At 41.8% G+C, this 15,234-nt stretch overlaps 1 protein-coding gene across 1 annotated transcript in view; it reads right to left on the bottom strand.

Moving 5' to 3' along the window:
* The window catches only part of EP300 (E1A binding protein p300), a 65,097-nt gene that overhangs the window by 16,040 nt on the left and 33,823 nt on the right, over positions 1-15,234 (bottom strand). The window contains exons 8-20 of the mRNA XM_009665258.2: positions 14,878-15,012; positions 14,355-14,472; positions 13,580-13,754; positions 11,427-11,504; positions 10,578-10,687; positions 9,939-10,094; positions 8,410-8,850; positions 7,693-7,881; positions 6,792-6,948; positions 6,116-6,234; positions 4,655-4,894; positions 3,954-4,042; positions 1,414-1,494 (exon numbers count right to left, since the gene is read on the bottom strand). Coding sequence (XP_009663553.2) covers positions 1,414-1,494; positions 3,954-4,042; positions 4,655-4,894; positions 6,116-6,234; positions 6,792-6,948; positions 7,693-7,881; positions 8,410-8,850; positions 9,939-10,094; positions 10,578-10,687; positions 11,427-11,504; positions 13,580-13,754; positions 14,355-14,472; positions 14,878-15,012 — 2,088 coding nt within the window. The remainder of the gene's footprint in view (positions 1-1,413; positions 1,495-3,953; positions 4,043-4,654; positions 4,895-6,115; positions 6,235-6,791; positions 6,949-7,692; positions 7,882-8,409; positions 8,851-9,938; positions 10,095-10,577; positions 10,688-11,426; positions 11,505-13,579; positions 13,755-14,354; positions 14,473-14,877; positions 15,013-15,234) is intronic.

The following is a 15,234-nucleotide window of genomic DNA, read 5'->3' on the forward strand; positions in this document are numbered from 1 at the left end:
AGCTTTTAGTTGTTTTAATTTTTTTTTTTATAAATATATAACAATAATATACACCCACATTTTATATATATATATATGTGTGTGTGTGTGTGTGTGTGTATATATATATATATATTTTCACACACACATATAAGAGAAAGAAATTTGCATCTAGTATCTGTATTGCCAAATTTAGTGCAACAATTCAAAAGCACTCTATGCTTTCTACCCTGACTCAAAGGTTCGCAGCAAACTGTGCCGATTTATATACAAGATAGATCCACTGTATTGGTGGCTAAGAAAAAAAACTTATACATTGAAGTGATTATATTTTGAGGTTTATTTTTATAGAGATTTTATTTATACAGATAGTGGCTTCTCTCACATATAAGTGCTTCATATCCCAGATCTCTCATTAATAAAACTGGACAACATAGATTAAGCCCTGCTCCTGGCTTTTAGTAGAGCAGCAATTTCTTCCTTTCCTCCTAAAGGATCAACATTCTCCTGTATCTGCCTAAGCCTCAACGGATTCTTTCATAACTGGTCTAAATGGTCATGCTGAGGGATGTGTCTAAGATTTGGTTGTGTGCTACTAAAGATAGCTTCTACTTCCCTTGCAAGTTAATTCAATCTGTCCAATTTTTGAACTTTGACAACTCTTCCCTTGGCTTCAGGCTTTCCTAAGTCCCTTACTTGCTCCTATCTACAGGGTTCTCGCAGTGTCCTTCCCCCCAAAAGCTTTAACACCTCAAAACCTCCAGAATAACTGCTTAGTACTCATCTGTCCCTCAAGGGCTTTCTTAGTCGCTGAAAATCTGTTCAACATTTTTCAAGGAAGTGTGAGGACAGCAGAGTGGAACTAAAGACTGTCCAAACAACTGGCTGTTACCAGTTGCTGGAAAAGTCAACTAAATCCATGCATAGGTCTGGTGGCATTTTAACAGTAAAGTATTTGAATGGCAAAAGGAGGTTGTCTGCTTCCAATTTACATGACAAATCATAATTTGGAGTTAAATACAAGTTTAATAGCATGTGCAGTCTATAAACAGAAGCTTAAGTTTGACTTATTTCAGAAGATGTCTATCGCATACTTCCTGCGGGCATGGCTGTTTCTCCCTACAATAAAATACTTCCACATTTTTTCAGGAGGAAAAAAACCCCAGATATTCTCATCTTTCCCCTCTAGTGGTATGGTATTAAGCACTAAGCGCTTGCTTATTTCTCCTCACTACAGTTCAGTCAATCCAGATTTTAAAGAAAAAAAAATTACACGACAAGTCCAGGCTTCTAAAGAAAAGTTTTCTGGTCCTCTCTATACTGGCCTAGTAACAGAGGGGGTTGCCTCAAACTAAACTCCTTCCCTTTGAGGGAGCATTTTAGACCATGATACAGCTTGTACACGCATATCACCAAGCAAACACAACTACTCACGTTTGAGGTTGTGATGGGTCATCCCCCAGAGAAACGCTCTCCCCTTGGATTTCGTTGAAGCACTTCTCACAGAAATGATACCTGTCAGCAAGAAGGCCATATTTGGGTGAACTGCTCCATCCACACAACACAGCCCAAGCCAAGTAACGGAGCCACCAATCACAGCAGGCCAAGGGAGGGACAGGAGCAGAGAGCAGGTCATCAACGACGACAAGGATATTCAATGATGCAGATTTATGGGCCCCACATTGTGTTTGGTTGGTTTGATTTTTGGGTTTTTTTTTTTGGTTTGGTTTATTTTTTTTTTCAGTCAAAGCCAAGTGCAGACAATGACAAGCACGAAGGAGAAATAAAAAATAACACATACACGAACAAAGAAATGGGTGTTCACAGGACAAAAACCAAAAACATAGAAGCAGGACAAGACAACACAAAGCAGAAAGCCAAGGCAAAGCACAGATTAGCATTAAATCTCTCAAATGGGTTCACAAGCAGCAAGCGATTACAGCAAATAAAAACAAAAGAGTATTTCATTTTAGCATACCCATACCCTCTTCATTTTAATAATCCATGCCATGTACAGCAAAGAATTAACATGAGAAAGGAAAAAGAGCAGAAGGAAGGAAGATCTACTACTCTGACTTGTGTATCAGCATAACAATTCTGTTGGCAGGAAAACGTGCAGGAAGGGAAGAGGGATAGTCTTCCATCTTAAACGTACAAATGCCGAAAGGCCGATCCTCTTCCAATTGAACGGGAAAGCTAAACATCAGAAGCTTAAAGCTCCATAAAATCTGTCCTCAAAAACTTTAATACATTAATTTCAGAACTGTCAAACTGCACGTTAAGTAAATGCCTAACATTAGCCGCACACACAGTGCTCTACGTTGATACGTTTCTGCCATAGGCCAGTTCATGAGCGCAGAGCAGTCCAGGTATTGATACAGCAAACGCTACACAAAGATGTAATTTACACTTGAATGAAATAGTGATTCATTCCAGATTCTACCATATTCTGCAAGAGTGTATTGACACTATGACCTCTCCATTGCTACAGCACATTGTGTGCACAAAACATCTCAGAAATAAAAGAAAATCCAAATAAGTTGCGACAGTTTATTATAAAGCAACACAAACTGACACTATAGCAGCTGTTCAGCTAGGAATACAGGTCAGTTAAGCCTCTCTCCCAGTCTTCATCTAAGAAAACACATGCAATAGAGGTACTTCAGTAATTTTATATATCCATCTACAGATATGCATGCATATGCATGCACAATGTAATTTACAGATCACGTGCATGCATGTGCTATAGTACAAACATGAGAAGTGAATGTTTTCAAAAACGCAAGCCCGTCAGGTTTTGGAATAATATTCTTTCAATCTATCTGGCACTGGCCAATGGATAAATGAGAGTGGAAAATACTGACTCATCATGTGAAGTGCTCTAAGTTATGCAAGTCCAGAATTACAATAATTTTTATGGGATAAGACAAACTTATTTTCCACTTCACTCCTGAAGGCTTCCATTCACTGCCATAAGCCTTCATGAAGCCTAAAAAAGTTAAGATACAACTCCTGTAGTTCTTCAGTGCTTTCACATGATCAAGTGCTTAACAAACTGCCAGTTTTGCAATATCTTCTTGGCTTTCAGGTAAAAGCCTTTTTTTTTTTTTTTAAAAAAGACATTGGATAAAACAGAAAGCAGGAACTAAATTGATGGAGGTGACATAGCTTGGAGGTAACCAGCTGTCTGCTTTTAACAGATGCATTCTGGTGACAAGTCAGGGGATACGGGAGTGTTAAAGCACCTATTGCCTTGCTGCTCTCCCCTCCCCCCAACTCCCACTCCCCGGTGGTAAAGAGGTGCCTTCTCTCAGAAGTCAAATAGGTTTAAATCCTTTAATAAACCGCAGGTCAAAAAGATTAGTCAAGAGAGCTGTAGAAGTGACAGCACTTTACACAGCTGCTGACAGCCACTGTAAGACAACTCCCTTAAGGGAACTTAAAGGGAAAAAGAAAGAATCAAACTACACAAGATCTGAATATACAAATCCTCAATCAAGATTTGCACCACATACACAAAAAAGGGCTTGTTCTTCAGTATTAGTGTTAGAAAAACAGACTTGCTGAGTATAATATATATGACAAGCTTAATTTACTTGCTGTATTTAGCACAGAATTCTAATTTAACATAGAAACGTTCCACATGAAACACACAGCTGTGTGGTAAGGAGCAAAGACAACAGGCTCTCGTATATGTGATATCTAGATAAATGAAGATTTATTCAACTGCAGGATAAAAATCTAGTAAGCACCACACATTTCTGCAAACAAAAGAAGAGCAAAGACTGCAGTGAGCTGTTGTAGAAAGAACTTACTAGCACACAAGGTAAGCTATTCGAGGGCACTTCTAGCAAATTTTTGTCTTGTGACATAAAGGTCTGCACATATAAAGAGGGTGTATATATGTATACATGCATGCCTTTAACAGATTGATTGCAGCATGCACAAAACTGCACCAAGCAAGTTTTCCTTACCTGTTCTGGTAACTGTAATAAGTGGCATCTCGAGGGATTGTGCATAGCTGTTTGCCATAGCAACACAAAGTCTGTGGTGAGAACTCCAACTGCAAAGAGGAGCAGAACTTCTTAGTACTCGTACACGTTTTTACTTGCTCTCCAAAGAAAGCAAGTGTGACCCAGACAATGATCATTACCATCTCATTCTGTGCACAGATCTCACAACACAGTATGAGCATGAAGTGCTAGAGTGACAGAAAACCTTTAGCAGGCTGTTACTTTCAAGTTAGCTCTTCTCCAAAGGAGGAAAGCATATGAAAATAAGACAACGGAAATAGTCTCAACTACAGAGACAAGAAATTGAGAGTGCTTTTTCCGCAATTAACAGAAACATCTCTCATTTCCAATAGAGAACTGGTTTACCCTAATCAAAAGTGAAGCAAGTCTTCAAAAGACACTGAAATTTTTATTTCTGGACTTACAAATAGATGATTTAAGACAGAAGATTTAAGATACCTTGCAGATAGAATTAGAAGATAAAAACAAAAGCAAAAACATACCAAAACCCCCACCCTAAAACAGATTACTTACTAGATTCCTAAATCCTAGTTACGTTTTCAGAATTTGACATAAACGTTGCTAACTGCAACTGCAGTATATCCCCACCCTGCCTCAAGTATCAGGAAGCAAGCAGCAGACTAAAAATGTTTTCTCCTTACCTTTCTTCCACAGCAATAACCAAGGCTCTGCATAACTGGGTCAATTTCTTGCTCAAACACCTCTGCCAGTTTGGAACAGTACTTATACACCCTGGACGTTTTGCGGTTATAGAGCCAGGCGTTATTGAACATGAGCCAGATGTCATCTACATACTGCCATGGTTCCTGATACTGTCCTGTGTCTAGCTTCCTCTTGATAGTAGAAAGGTCCATGGGGTTCTTCACTATGTCAAAATAATCCTGCAAGAATAAGCAGCGTATCAAAACACTATTACAGAACTATGTTGTGACGGGACAGCATATGCATTCCCAGCACACAAAGTCTGCGATACGTCAAGAAAAACAAGTTCCTCCCCGACTTGACTGTCAAACTCCTCGCGACATGCAACGAAATCTCTAAGCAATACCGTATCACTTCCCAATGCTTCCTCCTTATTATTCCTTTATTTTTCAGGCTCTATTGCTCTTCTGTGGATGAAATGAAGCCACTAAGTGCAGTCAACAAAATAAGCTTTACAGAAAGGAGGAAATGGCAATGCTGTAGCTGATCTGAGGATATATGCAATAATGCTAGTGACACTCTTAAGCAGACCAGCCAAACAAATAACAAAATGCTTTATTAAATCGATAAAAGATGTCATGTCCTATTCTACAAAAATTTTACCTAAAGAATGCCTCTTTTCAGTCCCCCTCACCCCCATCAGGACCTCTTTTCCTAAGAAAGCCCTCCTAACATGGCAACCAGTTGCAAGCTTGCTTAAGAGTACTAGAAACATACATGCCTGCTTAGAACAATTCAGCTGGCTTTATTTTGTTGCTGTTTTTACCCTAAAAAAATTTTAGGCAGAAATTGTTGCTGAAAACAACCAAGTAGGATTTCTACGCATACATATGCTGCATACATAGTATCCTTGTGTGCGCAAACCCAGATGGTTTAAAACGCAGATGATCCTTGAAGGATAGCAACCTCTTTCAAAGAGGATTCTAAAATAAGCGGAAAATTCAACCTCAAACAAAAACTAGAAGCTGAAAAGTCTCCTCTTTGCCAACAGCTTAATCATCATTTGATTTTTTTTTTTAAATCTAATTGATCTAATTTCCCAGTGAAGTTAGTTCAAAGAAGTTTTATATATGACAAGAAACACCTACGGAATTCAGCAATAGAAGCATCACAACATGAAGCAACATCCATAAAAAACCCACACAGCGCTAGGATCTGTTGGCAATCACTGCATCATATGGTATGCCTGCTCATTTTTCAAAAGGAATCCAGAACCAAACCACCCTAGAAAAATAAACCTCCGACTCTGATATTGTATGTGCCGTTGCCTAAGTTAACCTCTTCGAATGCATCAGTATAAAAATGGGAACAAGACAGACTTAAGCTGTCTTCAAACAGATATATCAGAGAAGTAGCAGTTCTGAGTTAAAGCCAGGAAAGTATGTCACTGAGACACTCACAGGAATTCCTAGTAGTTGGGGATCCACAGGCTGTCGAAATGGAAGAGACTCCGGATCCTGACGGTAAAGTGCCTCCAGTGTTGGCATAAGCGCCTGTCGCAACTCTTCTGGCTTGAAAACTTTCGAAAAAAACAAACGTAAGCAAGGCAGCAGAAACAGCTATAAGGAGGAAAGCTCTTGGAAAACGTGAGTTCTATGAAAGACAATTACTGACAATGGATTTAAAATACTTAGCATGGCTTGCTTACACTCTGCAGCATATTAAAACGACCATCCGGACACAAGGAGACTGTTAAAACATTGAAAAGGATCTCGTTTCATCAGAGAGCGATGCCAGTAAATTTAAGAGAGTCAATTTACGTTTTGAATGCAATCTCTCTGATGTCAAGAGAATGAACTTGTCTTGAAATGTAACTGAAAAGTATCTCCAGTCTCTATGTTATTAACAATTTTACTAATTCTTACTGTCTAACACTAAAGCCTTAATGAGCTTACCAAGTAGAGCCAGTTAAGAGCATACATAGTATTAGACATTTTTGTCTAAGAGCCACAGAGAAGCACCCATATAAGCCTACTAAGTAACAACGAAGAAAGCTCGCTCCCCCCTCCCCCCCCCCCCCAGAGTTCTCTGTATGGAGATGCAGTGAATTTCGGTCAGAATAGTGTTCCTGCTTACTTTTTTTCTTAGACTGCCCAGCTGCTGGAGAGGACTGAGTAGCTGGAGTAGTAGGTCTCTCTTCCCCCTCTGGTATTTCAGTCTTCACTTCTGACTTCTTCTCTTCTTGTTCCATTGGGTCTGGTTTACATTCCTCCACGACCGATTCCACTTTAACCTGGAAAGTGGATTAGAGCTTGTCACTTACTCGTCTCCTGTAGAGTCACTCATCTACCTTTCTGCCCTTTACACCTATCTGTTGTCCCGCCTACCACTCTTCCTTAGGACGCAGAGCATCTACTCTGTAATTGTAGCTGCGCCTACCACTTGGAGCAGATGTGCTAAAACATACCTTTAAACACCAGCTAGACTGCACAGAAGTAGCAGTGAGGGGCTGCTACTCAGTGCTGAGCTGCAAGTAGACACACAGGTACTCATCCAGCTCTTCAGGCAGATCTGACCATCATCTCTCCTGTGCTGCGGCTGCCAGCATGACAGGGCAGCCACACTTCTAGCTGTCGTCAGTGACAAACTGTCAGAGCCCAGCGGAGCAGCCAGTCATGTATACACCCATTATAACATAACAGCTCCCAGTTTAAGTCAAAGGACTTAAATGAGCATCCTCTTGCATTAGCAAACGTTTACCAAAAAGCCTCACAGCTGCAACCACATTAACACGATCCTTATTGTGGTCAACCTAGGAAACCAGTATAGTCAGTCTACTGGCTGCAACCCACCGTTTCACCACAGACAGAGACCTTCTTTGGGAAGAGGTGGGGAGATGACGAGACAAATAGCAGCAGCAGGTAGCACCTAGAGCTCTCCTCGAGCTCCAGAAGAAATGGCTTGTTTGGAGCCAGAGAGTGTCTAGCGGCACTGCATACAAAAGAGATTCCACCTAACAACTGGCCAACAGTCTCACCTCAGATTTCTCTTCCATCTGCAACTCTGTCTGTTCTGGTTCCCCTTCATCTGTTTTGATATCCATTTTCACTTCCTGCAAAGGTGGCTGCTGCTGCTCTGGAACAGTCTGCTGAGAGTTCACCTCTGTGCTGCTGGTGGATGGGGGATTGGACACCTGTCCATCAATGCTTACAGCTGGTTGTGAAAGCTGAGGAAAAAAAATCCACACTCATTACAAAGGGGCTTTTACTGAACCTATTATGTTTCTCCATTCTGACCTAGATTTTATTTATACCATACACTTCCCTCACGTTTAAGTGCACTCTAGCCCTTCTACTTGCTTCATAACTTCAACCACAGAAAACATGCAACAGAAACATGCACTGGAAGGCCTAGTATATAGATAACTACACATTCTGTTTCTCTACTGTGCACCATTGCTATGCATATGCAAACATAACTGTATTACTGAGGGCCTTGTCCATTTTTCACAGTGAATTTCAAAACATGCACTAGAATTCTGCAAAGTAATTCCTGTGCGCGAATGGCATATGTTCTACAAACTTCTCTCTAGACAAAAAGGTTTCTTCCCAAGTGTAATAGCTCCCAGGATGTTCAATATCAAAATAGCTTCTATCTCCATCATCAGACTCGCACAAAAGTAAAGACTCTTACGGAAAACTAAACCTCACACCTAGTGATTTGCAGGGAAAGCGCAATTAAAGTAATTTCTTACAGGTGTTGTGGGGTGCTGAGGCTGCAGTGGTGCTGTTGGTGTGGGAACAGATGCAGTCGTGCTCTGCTGTGACAGGGGCTGCTGCTGTTGCTCTGCAGAGGGGGTAACTGGAACTGGAGGCTGGACTTGTGGAGGCAGCTGTGCCTGTGGAGGTGTTGGAGTCTGCCTTTGAGGGGGGTGCATAGTTTGTGACTGTGGTCCAGGTGGCATTGCCTGAGGAGTAGGGGTGGGGGCAGTGGTGGCAGCTGCTGCCGCCTGCTGTTGCTGCGATCCCAAGCTTGGGGGTGTGTGGTGAGGTGTTGGGGTTCGACTCGGTACAGGAGAAGGAGAATTTCTGTGCATGGGAGGCTGTGGAAGAGGTGGGCAGTGAATATGGCTCCCTTGAGAACCTGGGGCCATTGCAGGAGAGTTCACAGGACAGGAAGAGCTCGTCATTTGTGCCTGTGGGGAAACAAGATGACATTTGCAATGACTTGAAATAGAAAAGGAGAGAAATTATCGCTAAACAGCTGCTTTTCCACAATTACTGGCATACCTCTAAAGTGTGACACAAACTTTTTTTAAATTCAATTTCAAAAGGAGAAATGGGCCACTCAATTTAGCTTTGTAAAGCTTTACATTAGCTGCTTTACAGTTTGTTCAGACCTAAAAGAGAATTTTCAACACAATAACTAATACTCTAATACACTTAGGGTACTACACCTATACTCAAGAGTTTGCATAAAATTTCTTTCCAAAACCATACATTTGTACACCATGAATATAGGGCAAAGCCCTGCAGTGAAAAAAGCATTCAAATTCACTTAGAGATGAACCATTTTCCAACCCTCCACCCTAAGACTAGAAACTGAATTTCTCCTCATCCAAAATAAGTACAGCTGCAACTATACTATTACGAGGTCACAAAAAATTTGGGATCAGTCAGGAAGAAAGCTGTCATTCTGCAATAATCCCGTCTGCAAACTAGGAGGAAGCACAAACAAGAAGCAAACTGATGCTCCCTACTTCTTTCGGGCTTGAGAAATTCTGGATGAAAGGGAAATTGAAAGAACAGAAAGAAAACTGCCAGAAGGTAAGCTCAGATCTTCACTAATTATGATAACCTCCCCTCCCCCCTAAACAGTAAGTCAGCAACACACATTTGATGGTCCTGACTGGACATGCCTTTTTGACTTGTTCTCCCATCATCTCAAACTCTCACACTCTGCTGCTTCACTGTTTAGTAAGAAATACCGAATTGTTGTATGCTAAGTAACAATTTCTTTTTTCCTCCATGAAAAGAAACTCCAAAACAAAAATCCTGTGCCACACTGAAGCCGCCTAAGCCCGAGAACAGACTAACAATGCTCCAACCCTTGCCATTCCCAGCGTTACCTCCAGGAAAACATAGGAGCTCAATAAATGAATTCAAATGACTAAAACTCTGCCAGCATCTTGAGAAAACAAATTCTCCATCATTACAAACCGAATAATGAAACCTGTGTATGACAGAGTCCAGTGATATTACTTTCCATAAAGAAGAAACCTACTTGAGACACTGGTGTCTGATTGCCAGGCTGGGTCATAGGCATGGTTGCTGTGTTCATTCCTGGGGAAGCAGCAGGGAACTGGTTTTGTTGTAGAAACTGATTCTGACCAGCAGGCTGGCCAACTCCTGGCTGCTGCATACGTGAAGGAAATCCCATCTGTTGAAGAGGAAAAAGGGGGGGGGGAAAAAAAAAAAAAAACATTTTACAAAAAATTATTTCTCTTGCTGCAGAAACTGATGCCTGCCACTTTTCTGTAGGATACAATATGAAAAGCCTGTTAAAGTTCCTCTCAAAAGAAAAAAATTTTGATTCTGATTAGTCAACTAAGGAAGAGAATATTATTTTCAGATTGCAACTGTGGCTCAAGGTTTATCTCTGTTTTTTGTTTTAAGGATGTGGCAGCATAAAACACCCACAGTCTTGGTTTTTTAGACAAGGCAGTCATTCCATACCAACGATTTCTAAAGGCTGACCATAGACCAGAGAAATCTCGCAACGGAGATGCAAAAAAATTGGCCAAAGCGTTTACAGAAGAAAGAACGAATGCTTTTCCCCTTTCCTCCCCCCACCCCCAGGGGATCACAGCCAATGGGAGCAACCCTGTGAGTCGGCACTGGCCAAAAGGCAACATGCACTGACCTGGTTCATGGCCCCAGCCTGGCTTAGCTGTCCAGGGTGCTGAAGAGGAGGGGTTTGCCGGGGTCCCATTGATGACAGCTGCATGTTCATCTGGCCAAACTGATTCATTCCTGCACATTTACGCCAGAAAGACTTATAAACAAAGGCCTGAATTCTCCTTTGGGCACCATTCAACATTTGGAGAAGAAATGCTGTCAGTTCCTTCCCAACTTCGTTTTCTATCAACCAGTTGTCAAGCATGCAATATTGTAACCGAACAGTTACATGGAACAGTTTTAAATATAAAGTGTCCAAGTGACCATGCTCCTTCAGAACACATGCTAGTCTTTTTTTCCTGAAAAACTTGTTTCTGTCTACAGTTTCAGATGGCTTGCATTATCTTAACTACATATTAGAAGTTCACTTATTGAACTCCAGGTTGTAAATTTTCACATACTTCCCTAAAGCACCTTGCACATTGGCTAAAATGTTTGAGTAGGCAAGGGTTCTCCCCCTACCTTCTAAGCAATAATTCTCACCATCCTCCAAGTGCCACAGAGGCGTCCCCCTCTAAGATGACTCGGCCCACCATATTTACTTGACTGACGCCTCCCCCCCATTCTGTGGTCACACAGTCAGCACTTTCCTAGAGCATCTAACAAGGCAAGTTCCCTAGCAAAAAGCTCTTAAATTCCCAAGAGCATGAAATGCTATTAAAATATATATACTTATGCATAGACTATACAATATAGATATAATCTATTTTCTTAATCAAACAGGAAAAAAGCAGGTGAAAAATCAGGCTACACTTCAGCAAGAGTTGCCCGATTCCTTCACAATCGGAGTAGCACATTTTCTTTGGACAATTACCTGGCTGTGTCTGCATACGATTCATCATCTGGTTTGGCACGTTGGCACGTATCAGGGTTGGGTCTGGAAGAGGACCATCTAGAAAAAGGACATTGGAATAAGGTTATGGCATTTAGAAGACCACCAGGTTTTATCCACCGAGCATTTTTATTTTAACATCTTCTTACAACATGTTATTACAGTCCAATAACTTTAAATACTTAAAATATTGGAATCCTTGAAGTGTGAAGCAAAAAAAAATAATAATAATAATAAAAAAATCAAGCTTCCTTGAAAACATGAACATGCTCGCTTGACAAAAAAACAACATCTGACTTGGAAACAGCTTTCAGAAGTTGAGGACTACTATGAGGTATGTTATCAAGGTACAATGACAAACTCAGCATTTCACAAGCATTCCAAACCATCAAAAATGACTATAGACCACCCTACACTTACCACACTTCTAGTCTGAAAACACTATGAAAACTGTGTGGTTCAACTGAAGGTTTACCAAGAGTCTGAAGTCTGAGAACTGCTGGAATACATGATAGATAACCGAAATGTCACATTTACTACTGAAGATTAACTTTCTACAGAGGTTACAGCAAACAAATTCATAGCACCAATCTTAACAAGCTTTTATTTCTACGTCTTTTCATGCTTGACATTAGAACTGGATTTACCAAGATGCATTCATAGTTAAAAGGAAGAAAAAAATCCTAAGATTAAGCTTCTTGAAATATAATTCTGGACTTAGTGGATGGTTCCAGATTTTTAGAAAAAACAGGAAAGTTTTGGCATTAGTCAACTGAGGGGCCACCTTTTAACATGACCCACTACAATGTCATTGATAGCTATTCATCTGTTCACGTGAGGTGTCTCAAGAACTCAATTCTTAACTGTAAAGAATCTAAGAATATCCAGGACTGAATGCACAGAGGAGAAAATCCTTCTCTTCTGAGATGGAGGCTCTTGGGATACATGAAGGGGGAAGGGAAGGCAATACTTTAGAAAAACACATTAATAGAGCTGTTGCACTTATTTTTAAGTAAGAAACTATTTCAGTCTCCAGAGCTCTAAATCCAGAGAGAGACACAAAATTCATCCTAAAGTAGATTTTGGCTCAAATAAATAGGGAAGAAACATATTAGCGCTCTTATAGTTAAATCACAGATCACGAGATGCCATTTTACTCGGAGAAACGTATAGATGAAAATCCTGTTTTCCAATTTTTTAAAGGACTTAATCAACTGGAAAAATGAGATTACAATGTGAAAGGATGCCCCCTCTTATTTTTTTAACTGGAAATACCACCTGCAGTGATTAATGTTCTGTTCTACCCATTAACCCAGACAAAATATACTATAAATACCTGAGGCAGCCTACAGCGCCTCATCACTTTCTAGTGTTTGAAGGGTGCCTGTGAAGAGACGCTACAGTCTTTAGCAACATTAGTTTTGATCGTTATCTTCTCTCCATCAAAATCAATTTTATTCTAATATACTAATGCCAGGTTAGAAGGGAATAATAAACTAGCATTAAAAGGGTTAACTCAAGTAACAGAACTACTCTTAAAGACAACAGTTAGAAAAAAGCTGAAATGTGTTTTTTTTTTTTTTGGACAAATGACCTTTACGGCATACAGTAAAAAAACAAATCTGGCATACAACAAGCACTAGCTGAACTCTGAATGGCATGAACACCTAAGCAAAGACTACCACAAGTGGAATGCTTAGCAACAACATTAAGACCAATGATCGTTTCAAACACCACAAACCTCAAGCATCACGAAAGCGTATTTCTTCCGCATTAAAGAAAGTTACCTTTAACTGCATTAATTCTAGAGGTAAAACTAACAAGATCGAAGTTCTACAGTGTTAAGGATGCAATTTAATCTCCATTCGTCCTACCCCAAAAGCAAGTGTAAAGGTCTATGACATTTCAATGAGCTCCTAAGACTGAACTCTTTCACATCTTACATGAGCATTAGCTAACAGGAAAGCAAGACAAAGGTTTTGCAAGTACTTCTGAATAAAAAGTAAAAACAAGTTCTGCTCAACTCTTGCCAACGAGAGGTACCTGTGAAATGAGAGGGAAACGGTCACCAGCCTACCAAAATGACAGCACAGGATTACCCTACCCCAGGCAGTAAGTAACCCAACTGTGCTTACTTGCAGACATCCCTGGTTGGGGCTGTCCCATGTTGGGCCCTTGATTCATGGGAGCCTGGGGCATGCCCGGTGCATTTGGTATCATGCTTTGCTTCTGCAGCCTGGTCCTTCGTTTTTCTTCCAATTCCTTCTGAATCTTATAGATCTTCTCAGCTAGCAAGTGATAGTACTCTGCCTGTTGGGCAGGAACACAAGTCAGGAGAGCAGACGAGACACAACAGGAGCAAAGGCAACCAGCACCATCATCAAAACCTGGGCTGGAAAACATCCCTCCACACACACTTTTTAGATTGGGTGGGCTTGGCTCTCCCTTGACAGCGGCTGCCAGGGCAGATTGGGAGGTGAAAACGGGCACCGCGCAGGGCATTCCTGCAACAGCCAGTAGGACGGACGCCTCTGGAAGTTTTGCTTCTTGTGTCTAACGCTCCTTGCGGAGAGCCACAATGAAGAGCTTCACGCTGCCTTCGGGAGACCCGGAGAAGTCCCGGGCACAGCACACCAGCACAGACACCGCCCCCGCTCCTGGCATGCCCAGCCACAAGCCTGCAGCTGCCTGCTTCCTAGGCCCAGAACAGCAAGCAACCCCTCCTACCACACCCCTCAGCCTGGCCCTCTCCTCTACACTTTCCTCCCCCTCCTCTCCCCAACCGCACCGTCATTCCCACAGAAACTCCTCAGTCTGTATTTCTGCACTCCTCCCACAAACCCACATACAAACTCTTCTCCAGGGAAGCAAAGCAGCAGCTCTGCGGGGGGACACCTGATGGCCTCTCACCCTGCTGTTTGCCGATTCATACATATCTCCTTCCACTTTCCGAGCGTACGCCACCAGGTTCTCCATACGCCGATCCTTCAGCGCAGCAGGGTCAGGAGTAGGAAATATGGCTTGCACTCTGAAGACAAAGCGGGCAAGTGGTTAGGACGGCTCCAGACCAGGACATGGGCACCAGCACCAGCGATTCAAAAAAACAAAGCAGGGAGCAAGTCTTCTGACAGAGCAAGAAGCCGCTCCTCTTCCCTGGAGACACCTTCCCCGCACTGACGGCCTGAGTGGGGAGCGGGACGCTTTCGAGACAACAGCCCCAAACCAGCACGGGCAGCTCCATTCAAGACACGGACAGCAAGAACACCTCTGTCATGCTTCTGCTTCCCCTGCCCAACAACTCTTACTGCCTCCTTGGTTTTGGTAGGTGGGCTTCCTCCTCTCACACACACACACACACACACACACACACACAACGCGAGCTCGGAGGCAGCAAGTCACCGAAGAGGATGTTATTTTGATATTAGCTACTCACAATTTATGAACAAGATGATTTCGGAGATCCTGAGTAATGTCTTCATGCCACTGCTTTCGAATTCCAGTATTGGATGGTTGAGCTGTTGGCATGGCCCCCAAACTGGCAACACTGGCACTTTCACTCATCATGGTGCTTCAAAAAGAGTAAGAATTTCAGGGTGAAAGTCCAGCCCAAGGTCGCTCATCTTACAGTTACATCTTCCAGTCACAGCCTCTTTTAGTTCTTTGGCCTAACTTATTCTATCTCAGCCAATCCCTAATCAATGGACGAGCTCTGCAGAAATAACTGCATAGAGACGAAAACACCACATTCATCTCAGAATGAAAGAGGGCCATGAAAGAGTACATGCTGTCC

The sequence above is a fragment of the Struthio camelus genome, chromosome 1, assembly GCF_040807025.1.
Source record: "Struthio camelus isolate bStrCam1 chromosome 1, bStrCam1.hap1, whole genome shotgun sequence".
In the NCBI taxonomy this organism is placed as follows: Eukaryota; Metazoa; Chordata; class Aves; order Struthioniformes; family Struthionidae; genus Struthio; species Struthio camelus.